The sequence below is a fragment of the Cryptomeria japonica genome, chromosome 7, assembly GCF_030272615.1.
Source record: "Cryptomeria japonica chromosome 7, Sugi_1.0, whole genome shotgun sequence".
NCBI classification, from domain to species: Eukaryota; Viridiplantae; Streptophyta; class Pinopsida; order Cupressales; family Cupressaceae; genus Cryptomeria; species Cryptomeria japonica.
The window spans coordinates 847,910,137-847,926,333 of record NC_081411.1 but is presented as its reverse complement, the minus strand read 5'-3'; the positions used below and the strand labels follow the sequence as shown (position 1 = coordinate 847,926,333).

The 16,197-nt window shown below is 36.4% G+C and overlaps 1 protein-coding gene across 1 annotated transcript; it reads right to left on the bottom strand.

The window, feature by feature from the left end:
* Window positions 1–297: 297 nt before the first annotated feature.
* Window positions 298–2,367, bottom strand: LOC131074835 (uncharacterized). The gene has a single exon (XM_058011546.2). The coding sequence runs from the start codon at window positions 2,041–2,043 to the stop codon at window positions 298–300; it is 1,746 nt and encodes a 581-aa protein (XP_057867529.2). The 5' UTR covers window positions 2,044–2,367.
* Between the last annotated feature and the right edge of the window lie 13,830 nt (window positions 2,368–16,197).

Genomic DNA, 16,197 nt, shown 5'->3' with positions numbered 1-16,197 from the left:
ATTTTTTATGTTTACTCCATTTAAATCCAATATTTTTTTTTGATCATGGCTTCTTGGGTTTTTTGTTTTCAATTTAGCAAAAACTTAGGCCTGCCTTTGTCTCTTCTTTTGCTAACAAATACTCTGTTCTAGGTTGGAATTGAGTCATATTACTATTTTTGTTACAGATTTGTAGGGTTTAAGCTCTGTTTTTGGGGTTATCTCTGCTTGCTTGTTTTTAATCTTTTATCTCTAATTGCAGGGCTGTTTTTCAAAGGCAAGACACCAGTCCATGGAAAACAAGGAAATAGAAACAAACTATTTATTAAAAAATAAAATTAGTCTGAAAAACGATTTTATATTTGTATGACAAATCTTCAAAACAAAAGTTCTGACATGGTACCATTTCATTGCACATATGTTACACTCACAGGTACAACACTTGCACCAATCCTCAATTCTTGTACCATTTTGGGAAAGCCATGTCTGCAACATGAACTGTAGAACTGCCTCTGAGTTGGGAATAATCCTGCTACAGAATCTAAGTACCCTGTCTTTGAATCTTGATAGACTGTATTTTCTGTCATGGATAACAACACTACTAAAGTTGGTCTTAGGACCCACCAAGTCTTCGGAGAAAACGGTCTCTGCCAAAGAGTTGCAGAAGCCATGGCTGCCAGCACTGCTTGATGAAGAAGGCTGATTCATCAAATGGATACACATGCTACTGTCAAGGCCCTTTCCAATCTGATCATCATGGCTGGCACCCAAGTCTTGGCAATGAATGTCTTTCAATTCACTGCACTGAGATTTGGCATTACAGTGGACTGATACTGAAGTCTGAATTGAGGAGGCCTTCTGGACAAGGGACCCATTAATGAAATCTGAAAAAAGACTGTCTGCCATGGGAGGTGTATAGTTCTTAAGGCACCTTACAACAATCCAGTTAGAAGCAGGGGCCATACACCGGTTAGGCCTATTACCACTGCTTTTACTTCCTCTACCACCACTTTCCTCAGCCAATCTTGCTATTCTCTGACGAGGAGAAGGGCTTGCCTCAAACATCCTCTTTGCTTGACCATGATTTTGGCTTATTTCCTCATCCTGCATATGACCAGGCAGATGAATATCTCCAGGTAAAGACAACGGCGGAATTGAGGCAGAAAAAGTTCCACAAGAGATTGACCTATCCAACTGGTATTGTTCACAGTGAAAATCCAAAGTACTTTTGGGAGATTTTGGCTCTTGCTTAAATCTTTCACTGACAAAAGGGTGGGTCAACAATTGGGTACTAGTCCATCTTTGCTTGGGATCTCTATGAAAGCATTTCTGGAGAAAATCATGGCCTTGAGCAGACAGAGTCTTTGGAAACTCAGGAAGCTCATCAGAGCACCCAATTTTGTACATGGCAACCAAAGGTTGAGAGATATTAGTCCATGGAGGCCTGCCAGTGGCCATCTCCACCACAGTGCATCCCAAAGACCATATATCACAAGGGGGACCCCTCTCCACTTGATTCACCACCTCTGGAGCCATCCATAGAAGAGTCCCACTCAATTCAACTTTGCTGTTTTCTCTCTCATTTGACATCACTTTAGCAGACCCAAAGTCTGCTAACTTAACACCAGAGTCCCCCACCAGCACATTCTTTCCCTTGATATCAGAATGCACAATCCCCTGGCTATGGAGATACTCAATGCCTTTAAGAATGTCTCTAGCATAGATGCGAATAACAGACTCCTCCAATGGCCCTCCAAATCTCTGCAAATTATCTGCTATACTTCCTCCTGCCATGTATTCCATCAACAAATTCCTCCTATACACACCACCATCATCACTGTAATTCTCACCCAAATACTTCACAATCCATGGTGAGTCCAGTTTCTTCAGAATGCTTATCTCATTCTCCATAGCCAAAAGATCTTCCTTTCTCTCTTCCTTGCATTCAATAGATTTGACAGCAAGCAGCTCTCCACTGGCTTTATCCATGGCTAGGCTGACAATACCAAAAGCTCCTACCCCAATAACACTTCCTCTCACCCAATTACTGCAAGCATGCTCCATAACTTACTAGCTCTGAATCTTCACCCACCTAACCTCAAAATCAGACAAGCAAGAGAATAGAGTATGAATTCAAATCGTAGGATAGCTTATCTCCCCAACATACCCACTTGCTCAATCACAAAGAAAAAACAAAAAAAATTACTAATAGCTTGTGACTATGGATCCTAAAGCTTCTTGGTTATTTCCCACACTAGAAAAGTAATGATTGAGTAACAGCAGGGGATAACAGATATATATATATATACCTTCCACACAAACACTTTGTGCAGGTTATTTTTTTTCAACACAATTCAAAGCACCTATCTCTAAAACGGCACTTGCTTGCCAGAGAAGAAAGCACTAACACCCAAATTTAAAGCAAAAACAAAATAAAACAAAGACCGATTTGCTGAAGTTTGCGTTGGCCAATAAGACCGTGCAAGAAAGAAAAGACGGCGCCGATTTTTTTGTTTGCTTTTTCTTTTTAAAACTTTAAATTTATCCAATGAAATAACTAGGATATATACAGTTTTGGTTTTCCACATTTTAGTTTACTTGATACTTGGCGTATGGGCTAAGCTTGTGGTTGGATGTGGGTTTGATAAGATTTTCTAATTTTTAAAATGGTTTCTTATATGAAGACTTATACATGTAATACAATTAAGTGTATAAAATAGATTAAAATAGTTAACACTAGATATGATTAAACATAAAATAATATGAAATATTCTACGAATGAAAATAAAAGTAATGTATTTATTTCATTCATAATAATTACATCAAGATCTTAAGCATTGTAATCAAATTGTGAAGCCTTTCAACAATCATAGGCTAAAAGCTCTTATAGTATGATACAATATATTTCATTAGGTTATCACTCTTAGTTCATAGATGCACTATAAAATAATTTTCTAATCTAAGTGCCACCGCAAATCTTAGTCCTTTACCCACACCACAAGCACTATATATGTCTGGATCCTCATTGGTACAACACCAAAATTATGATCATAGCTACTTGGATTCACATTTAAATCTTGCCTCCTTATTCATATCTTCAATTATAGGCTAAGCTATTAGTCCAAGCTCTATCGTTTTCAACTCCCATGCCACTTCAATGAGTTTGAATATTTGGATTATATAGATGCTTCCCCAAAGGAAACTTGCTACATCCCTCCAAGAAAGAGAACTCTCTATCACATAATCTCAATCCTAGTTATGTATGACCTTATGAAAAAATTATCATTTACAACATATTTTGATCAGTTCCTAGGCACAACAAAGCCTTAATTAATTTATGCTAAGAAAAGGTCTTCACAAAGGATTGGCATGGCCCTAAATTACCAAGTGTGTACATAGTTGGCTCCTTTCTTCACCATAAGTCATGTGATGCATTTGAAAATAATGATAAGTGACAAAATATGCTTCAACAAATAATCAAAGATCTAGAGGATATAAATCTTGGCATTGAGAATGCCGAGAAAAAAGGTTTATATTGGGAAGCAATTATCCCCAAAGATTATAAGAATGTTAGTAGCTCTTCTTATACAATATAAACATGTATTTGCATGGTCTTATGATGATTTGAAGGCTTACATGGAAGATTTATTTCAACGAGATACCCTTGAAGCTAGGAGCTAAACCTTTCATACAAAAGCAAAGGGCAATAAATCATATCTTAGCCCCAAAGATGTAATAAGAGTACATGAAACACAAAGATGGAGGTATAATTAAGCCAATCAAACATTCTACTTTAGTTCCAATTTAGTAACACTAAGAAACAAGAATGGGGACATCGGATTTTGTGTTGATTTCATGAGTTTAAGTATGTCTTCATTAAAGGACAACTATCCCTTGCCAAATATGGAAGCAATGTTATAAAAGGAGATTAGTTGTGAATTATTATCAATGATGGACAGGTTCTTAGGGTATAACCAAGTGAAAGGAAAGGAATATGAACAATATGAGACAACTTTTAAAACACTCTGAGGCTGTAAGAATTCCATTTGGATTGACAAATGTTAGAGCTACATTTCAAAGAGCAATGGATGTTGCTTCAAATCTTATTGATACAATTATAGCAGTTTATTAGGATGATTTGATTTATTATTCTAAAAAGGCACAATATCAATATTGTATACATCTTGAAAATATATTTATCAGAGCTCTTGAATATGGAATATCATTGAACCCCCAAAAATGTACCTTTAGAGTTTGTAAAAGAAAGTTGCTTGGACATATTATACTAAAAGATTCAATTAGAATTGATCCTGAAAGAGTTGTAGCCATTGACAAGATACCAATCCCGAAAAATGTCAAAGGAATGCAATAATTCTTTGGTCAAATAAATTTTGTGAGAAAATTTGTCACAAATTTTGCAGAAACTACTAAAGCTATATAAAAAATGGCAAGAAAGCGAGATTTAGTTTCATGGGAGATGAAGGCATTCAAGCATTTTAAAAAATGACCGAAGCAATAAAAAAGCTCATGTACTAAAATCACTTGACTTCTCCAAGCCATTTTAGTTATTTTCTTTTGCTTCTTTTCACACATTATTTGTAGTATTGTTACAAAAGAATGATGAAATTTATGAACAACCAATTGTATCTTTTAGCAAGTCCTTGTAGGCCATAGAGATAAAATATGATATCATGGAAAATAAAGCATACACTTTGGTCAAGGCAATCAAAAAATTCAGACCATACTTAGTTGGAGCTCAAATTGTAGCCTATTTTCCTCATTTTGCAATCAAAGATATATTCAGGTTGTACTTAGTTGGAGCTCAGAATGTGAGTAAAAAAGATTTTTGGAAGTTGTATAGGAATACAGTGTGGGATATTATAGAAGATTTTGATACTTTTAAATTGTTGTCCATACCTAGAAATCAGAATGAGCATGTTGATAGACTAGTTGTAGTAGGGGTTCAATATGATATGCCAAATGATATCAACAATAGTAGAAAACAACAACATGTCAAGGTTGTAGTAAGACCTTCTTTACTTGATAATAATGTTCATTGGAAAGTGTTTGATAGTGATCACAAGATAGTGAATTTTTTGAGGTAAGAAGTAGTTCTCAATTGGAAATCAAGAAAGGTTAAAATACCAGTATAAAAATCAAATTATATAGTTGAAAACAAACAATCTGCCAAAGGGACTAGTGACTTTGGAGTCCATCTCTAATTTAGATGACCAAATAAGGAAGGAAAAGGTAAGCATGCAAATCAAACAAGAACACTATGAAGAGGTTGAAATCTTCAAAAGAAAACTCCTCAAGCTTGGCAAGGTATGCCCTCAGAAAGAAAAGGAATCTTTTATAAAACTTTGTCGAGAATTTAGCGATATTTTTTCTTTGGAGTATTTTGATTTGAAGGGTTTTCATTCCAAGATTGCCTAACAAACTATTCAACTTGAGCCTAATGCTAAACTACTAAGACAAAAACAAAGACCTCTTAACCCCAAGTTTGAACCTCTCATGATCAAAGAGCTAAACAAACTAATTAAGAGTAGCATAATATTTCCAATCAAACATACATCATGGGTATGTAATCCAATTCCTATAAATAAAAGGAATGGGTAAATCAAGCTTTGTGTATACTTTAGGGACCTTAATTGAGCCTATCTTAAGGATCACTATTTACTGCCCTCTATGGAGCAAATTTTACACGTTGTTTCGAGGTTAGAAATGTTTTCATTTTTAGATGTTTTTTTAGGATATAATAAAATTTTGGTGGAAGAGGAAGATGAGTTTAAAACAACCTTTACCACTAAATTGGGCACCATCGCTTACAAGAAAATGCCTATTGGTTTGTCCAATGCTAGGGCAAGCTTTCAAAGGCCCATGGACGTGGATTTTAAAGTTTTTATGTATAAGATATTGTTAGTATACTTAGATGACATCACTGTTTTCTCAAAAGATACAAAGGAACACTTAGCTCTCTTAAAAGGCATTTTTTTGAGAGGTGTAGAGAATTTGGTATATCCCTCAATCCCAAAAAGTGTGTATTTGTCGTACATAAGTTGCTAAGATATATAGCATCATAACATGGTATTATCATTGACCCTAAAAGAGTGTCATCTTAGCCCTTCCTTTACCAATACATAAAGAGGGCTTATAGAGTTTTTTGGGAAGGATTAATTTTGTTAGGAGGTTTTTTCTTGATGTTGTTGATTTATTGAAGCCTCTAACATCTATGTTGAAAATTTGCATACCTTTTAGCAAGAGAAAAGAAGGAAAAATAAGTTTTGAGTGAACAAAGGAAACATTAGCAACAACATCCACACTCTTGAACGGGCTAACTTTTCCAAAGATTTCAGACTATATGCCTATGAAAACATTGACAATATTTCTGCTATGTTGGTACAAAAAAATGAGGATGGTTTGGAGCAGCCTTTAGCATTTTTCAATCGAGGGCTTAAGAATAATAAAGAATGGTATACATTTGTTGAGAAACATGTGCTTTCTATTGTTAGAAGTTTAAAAAAATTTATGCATATGCTTTCAAATAACAAGGTTAAATTGTTGGTTTCTCACCCAAGTGTAAAAGATTTCATGTTAAGTAAATATTTGATTTACAAAAGAGCTGATTGGGCCACCAATGTTATGGAGTATGACATAGAAATATAAGTCACTAAGTTGGTAAGTAGTAAATATCCTTGTGAACAACTAGTTGGTGGATCAAATGACAGTGGAGAGAATGTGGAAGAGGCTATCCTAGCCCTCCAAGATGAAGAACAAATAGTTGCAACTACTCCACCTTCAAGCTCAATGCAAGATATGGCTAAATTTCTACAAATTGGTGAGTGTCCTCAATGCATAAATAGAAAAAAAGAAGGCAAGTTATAGGGGTAGACACCTAAAATTGTCCTATCTAAGCCTAATTCTTCTATTAATTAAATAAATCTTTATTTATTTAATAAATTCATTAATATTCTTCTAAGCCTTTTTCCTCATTTAAATAAATACTTTTATTTATTTAAATTGTCATTTCCCTAAATTAAATAAATACTTTTATTTATTTAAATTGCCCTTTCTCTAAATTAAATAAATACTTTTATTTATTTAATTGATCCCATTTCCTCTATTAATGAAATAAATATTTATTTAATTAATTAATTCATTAGCCTTTTCTACCTATGACATATGCCATTCATCTCTTAATTCCTACACTACCTACCCCCTTTATCATTTTATTATTTCTTCTACCTACCCTCTAATCCTAGCCGACCATTTATCTTTTACACCTCTTAATCTCATCCCTCCATTTCTTAAAGTGTCTTCTATATAAGAGGATACTCTCCTTCATTGTTAACCCTAACCTCCTAAGCATTCTAACTGTCTAATCATCTCAACTACGCACTCAAACTTTCATATGCAATCAAGCCTACTTGCAACCACATTTCCGTTCTCTATTGAGCTCTTGTGCACACATAAAGTCTGAGAGCAAATATATCAAGCAAGATCAATAGAGATAGGAAGAATGGAGATTCAAACCCTAGTGGACATGTGATGGTATAATCTTTGTGATTTTTTTTATTTACATTGTCTTAGGTAATCTTCATATGTTATGGTGGATCTTTGTTGTTGTTAGGCTAGGGTTTTGTGGTTGAATCTATTTTAGTCTTTCAATATTATTGTTCCATTTTTACCATAAACATTTTGGCATGCCCGGTGGCACTCTTGCCCCTTTTGCATTTAACATCTTTTGTTGTAGATTTTGTGTTTTTGAAGTTACAGATCTGACATTTTCTGACAACATTTCGACTTTTCGCATCTGCATCTTCTGGAACTACGTTTTTGTTTTTTTGCAACGTCCGTAGGCCCTTGAATCGCGTATGTGTCTCCGACAATATTTACAATTTTTTTCAGATTACCGAACCGCATTTGTGATCATTTAAACCACGTATGTGTCTTAGAATCGTGCATGTGTTCGGGCACCGCGTCTGTGGGGTTTATAGCCGTGTTTGTGTTACAAAAATGCATGTGTGGTAGAATCACATCTGTGTGGAATATAATCGCGTCTGTGTTTAGTTTTATAGTTTTTCGATTTTTCGTTTCATCATTCAGGGTTTCATTTCGTCATTTTTATTTCAGATCTAGTTTATTCAAGCTAATATCTTGTGATCTAGCTAAAAAAATGGTGCAACTTGTCTTTGAAGCGAATCACATTGTCGAAGGCCCCTATTTCACAAAGTCTTTTGGATCTAAAATTTACCTAACTTGTTTGCTTGTAGGAAGGGGTAATCATTTGAAACAACCCAAACTACTAACAAATCTTTTTTGCAGAATCTTGGCAAGGGTTTTCTTTTGAGTTGCATTGCTTGCTTTGTTTTCATAGTTTAGCAAACACTTCAGTTGGTGCACTAAAATTGAACCAGTGTTTTTTGTGTCTTGTGCAATAGGCTCTTTTGTGTTTATCTTTAGAGGGCCCACCTCCCCGTGTGGTCATTAAGACTAATAGTGAGGAGGGAACGACCAAAGTGGTAGCGAGGAAAACCCACCTCTTCCGAACCACTACAAATAATTGTATCCATGGTGAAAGCCATGGGTAACGTGTGTTGATTAGTTCATACCGACACTATGTCTCTCCATAAACCCATTTGATCAAATTTATTTGATCAATAGTAGGGCATAACCCCTACTGGTTGGGAGGCCACACGAGTGAATGCCCTTACTAGCACCTTTTTGTTTTAGAAAGCCAAAATCCTTCTAGTTGTTGGGGTAGGAGGTCGGACCTCTGGAGTGGCCCACATACATACGGTTCTTAGAAGAGATACAAAGTTCACCACGAGGAGTTTTTCGTGGGGACTGGTGCTTGGCTGCCCCGGGGAAGTGAGTGCCGAGGGTGGAGCCAGTGGGGTCAAGCATATAAGTATTCACTTTGAATAGCGTAGCCTTGAGGGAAACCCCATGTGGGATCAACAACTATTTCCTGTCCAGCCATAGGAATTGTGCTTGTCTTCTTTTAAACATTCAAACATTCAAACATCAAACATCAAAACATTGTGTCTTTTGTGTCTTAAAGTGTATGCAAAATATTTTTACATCAAACAACACACATTTCTTTGAGTCATTTTGAGTCCAGACACTTGCAAACATTGAGTCCTCATCAATATTGTGTCCTCTTGTCATGAAAAATGGTCAAAAATTCAGATTTGGTCACAACAAACAACTTCACAAATTGAAAAAAATTGCACTTAGATTCTGGAAATGCGTTAGTGTTTGACAGAAACACGCCTGTGTCCTGTAACCGCTTCTGTGTAGGACAAAAACGTGTCTATGTTATCATAGTAAATTGCATTCACAAAATTCTTAAAAATGTGTCTGTGCAGTGTCTAATCATGTCTATGTTGGGTAACCGCATCTGTGAAGTATACAGGCACATCTGTGTGTAGTATTGGGAAAACTTACAATTCAAAAAACAAGAGCAATCAGTTTCAAAATTCTTGAGCTTCCTGATGAGTTGAGACATTGGCATATTTTTATCCTTAGAACTCTTAAGCTTTTGTCATATTTTGATTTACATAATAGTAATGATGTATCAGAAGTTTACTATATGTATTTCAGATGTTAGCCCGAACCTATTAAATCATGTTTTGTCTTTTGCCAGTTTATTCCTGCAGCCATGTTATTCATTCTTGTTGCCATGTGGATTGTTTAAGCAATATCATGTGTGAAATTAATATATGTTTTGATTAATTAAAATAGATGTGTATGTTCTTGTATGTTCTTTCTTTTTGAGATTGCAAGAATAAATTGATGATGTTAGGAAGGCTCTCTTATTGCGCCAGTTGCAGTAGGAGACATTCAAGGAGGGACTGAAAGATTGTTGGTAAATAGATTTGTCTTTCACACTTTATTTAATTTGAATACCCTTAAGACCAAGGAATGAAAGACAAATTTTACCAAACAGTTGGAAAATCATTGTATTGATTAAGCTCTGAATTAAGGTACAACTCCCTCTAGCAAATATTCAATCAACTTCTAGTTACACACAACCAATATTATACTTTTCAACAGAAAGCATAGAAAAGGTTATTGGATTCACAAGTCAACACCAAATGAACGTAAGCATTGATTTATATATAACTCTTATATGAAGCCAACAACTTCACATGTACACTAAAACAAAATGAAAAGCTTATAAGGTGAATCCCGCTGGTAATTTTCTGCGCACATAGAAAGCTATAACATATCTTTACTTGAAACAGATTCTCACAGAAACCAAATTTCAGACATCAAATACACAGATTCGAAGTCAAAGATAACTGTTACTCGATTTTCATTCATAGATGATTATCAACCTTCCATACATAGAATTTTTCAGCAAAATTCAAGAGATAGTTTTTCAAAAACTTAGTGAACCCTAATGAAGTCATTACAAAACATATAAATAGGTCGCCAGACCAATAGTTTGAACCAAAGATAAAATTAACTCGAAAGAGTTAATGAGAAACTACCTTAACTGCATAATTGAAACTAAAAAAAAACATCTAGACTCGCTGGCAGACAACTGCCAGCAATGCCAGTCATGCCATTGATTCCATTTTCATTGGATTTCCCGGGTCATTGGTTTGAATGGACACCATAACTGCCTTTGTCGCACTCCACTCTTTATGCACCTTCGAGAACTCTCGAATTGTCGTAACGTGCGACAGGCTGATGTGTATTATTCTCTGCTTCCAGAGTTCTTTCTTCCTCTTTACCATCTGTACTTTGTCCCTGTGTGAATCCAAGTGATCCAAAAAAACCACGAGCATCGATTCCACTTTGGAAATCCTTGTAAAATCTTCCACAGCCAAGGATTTCTCCACTTTAATTTGTTTAATGTGGCTGTTGAATTGTTTGATCATCTCTACAGTATTTTCCAAAGTTTGGTTATCTTCATTAAGCAATTGAACATCCACGCAACGCAAATCCTTTTGCATAGTTGTTCTTAAGGCTGTTAGTTCACCTCGTAGATTGGCAGATTCGCTATGACCTTGTTCAATGATTTGGTTGCGCCACTTTATGCTTTCCTTTCATATAAACATTATGTCCTCATTCAACCCTGGCACTTGTCTTTCAACAAGAAAGTTCATCAAGCCATAGCGCTGGATATCTCGCATTTGCTTTGAAATCACCGCCCATTTAGTCTTTTCTTTTTGCCATGAGATTAAATCGGCCTCCAGTTCCTTGGTAACGTCATTAGCATCCTTGAAAATCTGAACTAAATCTGATATGTAATTGGTTCCTTGATGCACGATCGAGGTGAGCCATTCAAAGAAAATCTCTGCGATCATTTTGTTTCGTTGAACCTCATCAAAGAACTTCTGATTCCCTGGGGATTTTGAACTAAAGGGGATCGAGCTCTGGGACAACGACAATGGACTGTTCTACAGAGCATGAATGTATTTGGCCATTTGTATTAAATTCCGCTTCAACTCAACCTTGTCCTTCTCATCCTTCCAGGTGTGGGAGATGATCTATTTAGTCGAAGTCTCCAAATGTTTTACATCAACTGCTCTAGTTCCAACCCCCAAATCAATCCGCTCAATGGTATAATCTTCCTCTGAAGTAGTGGCAACATCCTTATCAAATGTAGGTTTGGCAATGTCTGCAGTCCAGTGCTTTGTGTCTTCATCAAAACCAATCATTGTCTCCATTTTTCACCGTTTTGGCTTCGTGGATCTTCCCAAGCATTTACTTACAACATCTTCCATTGACACCGAAATAGGAACCACATTTCTTTTTCTTGTAATTGAGTCATTTAACCATTTAGGAGCAGTGTCAGTTCCTTAGATTACATAGCTTCTGAAGGTGGCTGTGTAGCATTGTCTGCATTGGACCGAATATCAAGCTCATGTAAATATTGAGCAGTAGCATTTGAGTCAATTAAGACCTTATCAACATCCGAAACAGGGGTTTCCATATCGCAATGTACTTCCTCGGCACCCAAATCAAGAATGAGATGAGCGACAGGTGGCTAAAAGTTCTTCTTGTGCCTTGACCTGGTAACCTGACCACCAATAGAAAGTGCAGCTTCAGTGTCAAGTTTCTCTTCTTTAATCTTAGCTTGCCTTTTTCCTGCAACAGAAACAAGGATGTTAGTTAAAACATAAGTTTTTCTTGTGGCCTTCCTCTTTCCATTTTTGTTTCTTGAACTGGTTGCTCTCGCTGGATGAAATCAACAACTCCTAAGCCAATTTTCTGTTCTACGAATTATGCTGAAAGTGCATGTCTGAATGCTATCTTCCATCTTTTTACTCCAGCCAAATTTAGGGAGAGGTTCATTATGTACTCATTTCATAAACTTTGAATCCAATACATCTTCATTATCAGTAGTGACACCTGAAGTATCCATTGGCAATTTCATGTCATGAATCTGTTTCAAAGTTAACCTAGACCAACTCCTCTTTCTTACTTCAAACTTATACGGGCAATCTTCCCAATAATCCTCCAACTGAGGTACATGTTAATTAGGCACTATCTTCTTCACATATTGGGCGATAAAACCTTTACTATCAAATTTATCCCTTTTCACAAAGGTTTTCAAATGAAATCTCTTAAACTCTAGCTTAAGATTTGGTGAATCAAAGACAGACCTACAATTGTAATGGCCTAAATCGATGGGAAAAATTCCACTTGTGTCAGTATCTTCACCATAATCCTTCGTGACATAGGCTAGCTGCCTGGAAACTTCAATCAAGATAGAGGAGTCTAAAACATACCTGGGTAGCCTAAAGGGTTCACCTTTAAAACCTCCAACCCTTATGTAAGTGAAGTGATTAAACTGTGTAAAGAAACTGCCATAGATTTTAACTAGTTCAACCGCTTCTGCAGACATTCTTCTATGCAAGTTATCCTGTAATTCAAAGGTCAACCTCCCAGCAAAAATGTCGTTCTAGCGATAATAATCATCAACATGTCCTTGTAAAGTCAAATGGGGGTGATACTCATAAGTTTTAATACCTTGAACCCATTTAGCATGGAATAATCTAGACCATTCCCTCACACAGGCTAGCTTATATAACAGGTATGAAGACATATAGAAATTCGGCATCCCAAGATAATTACTCAAACCCTCATGCAATCTTTCTGCAATAACAGTTCCCCAGTCAATGAACCTATTTTTATCTAGAGTTACCTAAATGAAGAAATACATCTAGTCTTCCCAATAGAAGGAGTGTGAATTCCCCTCGACTATGCTCAACAATATTACCAAATCTCTAATTGCAGGAATTAAATGCTCATGGGTTAAGGGTCTTGGTAGCCTTGAACCCCCCTTTTGAAACTTCAAAAGCCAATTTCGCGCAATGACAGTTCTGTAATACTGCCTTTTCTCAGAATAAATTCCATAAGATTTTCCAATTGTCCAATCTTCATAGGGTTCCCGATGTGGTATTCCCATGGTAGCCATTACTGTTTGTCTATCAATGGACAACAAAACTTCACCATTATTTTTCCTTATGCATCTGTTGACTTTATCATAGTGGTTCATGCATTCTAAAACCAATTCAGGGCAAGGAGCAGTTGTGGGAAATGTGCCTGCTTCTAATAAACCACTTTGCACAATATCTCTCATCATAGGATCAACAGCTGGGTTCCATACTCTTTTTAGGAAATCATCTAAATCTAGTTGCACTAAAGCTGTATCACCCAACTCTGGTAAGGAACTTACAAGGGAAGAAGAGTTCACTAATTTAGGCAAAGAGGGCCTCATGTCTAGCTCATGATTTTCTCCAATTAACCTAGACAAAGAAGAAAAGGGAAACAAAAACAAACAACTAACAAAATATCCAGAGCTTTTCTAAAACAAACTGCAACAATTATGAAAGTTGTTTGAACATACCTTCCTCTGTCATCTGCAAACCCCTGTCATAGTCAATTTCTTCCCGCTCCACAAACTCTTCTTAACACTTAACCAAAAAAAATGATAATCTTGACATGACAGCTACCCAATTTAAAAGCTGAGAAAAACTCACCCATGATTACTACGAACTGTCCCCATTACTCTTCTCTCGTGCGACCTTACTCTGAAATGATCGCGTTTGAGCATGCATTAAATGCCAAGTCACTTCATATCTGACCATACGGATCCCCACACCACACTTTCTATAAATGACAGATTTCAAATCATTAAAGAAAGAATATTCCTCTTCTCTACCACCGTTTATCATATCTTAAAATCCGCGCCGCCACCTCATGCCAAGTCACATGATCTCCATGAAGCTTAAACATCAAACTCTGAATCTTGAGAAACAAAACCAACGTAAAACATAAACTTGATAAATCTTGGACTTTGAACCTTGAACCAAAAAGGTTCAATTTCACGGTTCAAAGAATGTGAAACACCGACAAGGACTAGGAAAGACTTAAAACTACGCGGGAGGAAAAAATTTAAATACAACGCCCGTTGAACTTTGAACCTTGAACCAACAAGGTTCAAGTTCAATATAGTGAAACTTAAGGAAAACAACCAAGACTGAAATACATGGGGAATTCTAAGCAAATGAATCAACCAACGGACTAGATGGGGGCGTAACTCAAACAAGGAGACATATAGAATGTAAATTTTTATATGTGCCGTCAACAGTGGCTCTGCATGGGGACTGGAACTATAAAGTACCAAGCAAGGGAACCTCAGAATCTCTGGCTTCACAAAATGACTTAAAACAAAGGCTTGACTCACAACAAAATTGACGCACCTATACTAACACAACAAAATTGTATGTACAAACTAATAAGGGATGCCTGTTTACAATTGATACAATTTTAAGTCCTGCCCATTGTAGGACAGGGGTAACTCAAAGCCATCCTGGTAAGCAAGTTTAAAAGAATTGGGGCCCCCTACCTCATGAATTACATAAGGTCCTTTCCACAATGACTCAAATTTGCCATGAGCGCCTTTCAGCTCTCTCCTTTTATCCCATAATAACACCAGATCACCTTTCATGAACTTCCTAGGCCTTGCCTTCTGATACAAAATCTTTTTAACCCTCATGTGATGTTTCATAATCCTGTCAACCAGCTTTTCCCTCTCTTCCTCAATTTTGGTTAAGTACATAACTCTTTTTTCAAAGGAACTCTAAAAAAATGCATCTTCTACTACAATCTGCAATCTGGAAGCCGCTAACTCTAAAGGAAGAGATATTTGAGCGCTAATGCCATATAATAACTCAAAAGGTGACATCCCTATGGCTCATTTTGGTGAAGTTCGATTTGCCCACAAGGCTTCATGCAAAGTTTTGTGCCAGTCTCTAAAATTTTCATTAACCAACTTCCTCATGATATTAATCAAGTTTTTGTTACTTGATTCTACTTGGCCATTACCCTGTGGGTAATAATCAGAAGCGTGTGCCAAAGAAATTCCATGATCATAGTGAAATAAAATTAACTCAGATGAAGAGAAATTTGATGCATTATCTGTGACTATTTTCTGAGGAACCCCAAACCTGACAAGAATATTGTCCTTAAGGAACGTACACACAATCTCTGTAGTGGTCTTTTTCACAGGAATAGCTTCCACCCATTTAGTGAAATAATCAGTTGCTGTTAATATGTGAGTGTGTCCAGCATTGGAAATTGAGTTCAGAGGACGAATAAAATCTAACCCCCATTGTTTAAAGGACTCTTCAATTACTACAAGTCTTAAGGGCAAGGCAGCCAGCTGGAGTTTTCCTATGAACAATTTGCACTTCTCACACTTCGCCACCCATGCACACGCATCTCTGAACATTCTTGGCCAATAGTAATAGTTTCTCAAGATTTTATATGCAGTAACTGTAGAAGAAAAATGACCACCGCACGCCTCATCATGAAAAGTTTTCAGTAAAGCCTCTTGATGCGGTTTATCTACACACCTGAGAAAAGTACTATCCAAGCCTTTCTTGTATAATATGTCATAAAAAATAATGTACTTTGCAGCTTTCAACTTCAAATTCCATTTCTCCCTAGGAGAGAGATGACTTGGACAGTCTCCATAAGTGAGATAATAGGAAACATCAGTGAACTAGGAATCCTGATGACTCACAAATAGGGTTAAGGGTAGAGTTTCCTCCTCTTCAAACTTATTCTTCGCCATTAGTTTACAAAGGCCTTGTCCTCTGACCAACTTAGTAGGATTGATATCCAAATTGAACTCTTGAAGTTTAGAGACCCAAGATGCTCTATTGTTGATACCAACATCTTGCTGAGTTA

Coding starts and splice junctions, on each gene's coding strand:
- LOC131074835 (XM_058011546.2), bottom strand. CDS start 2,043: ATGGAGCATGCTTGCAGTAATTGGGTGAGAGGAAGTGTTATTGGGGTA.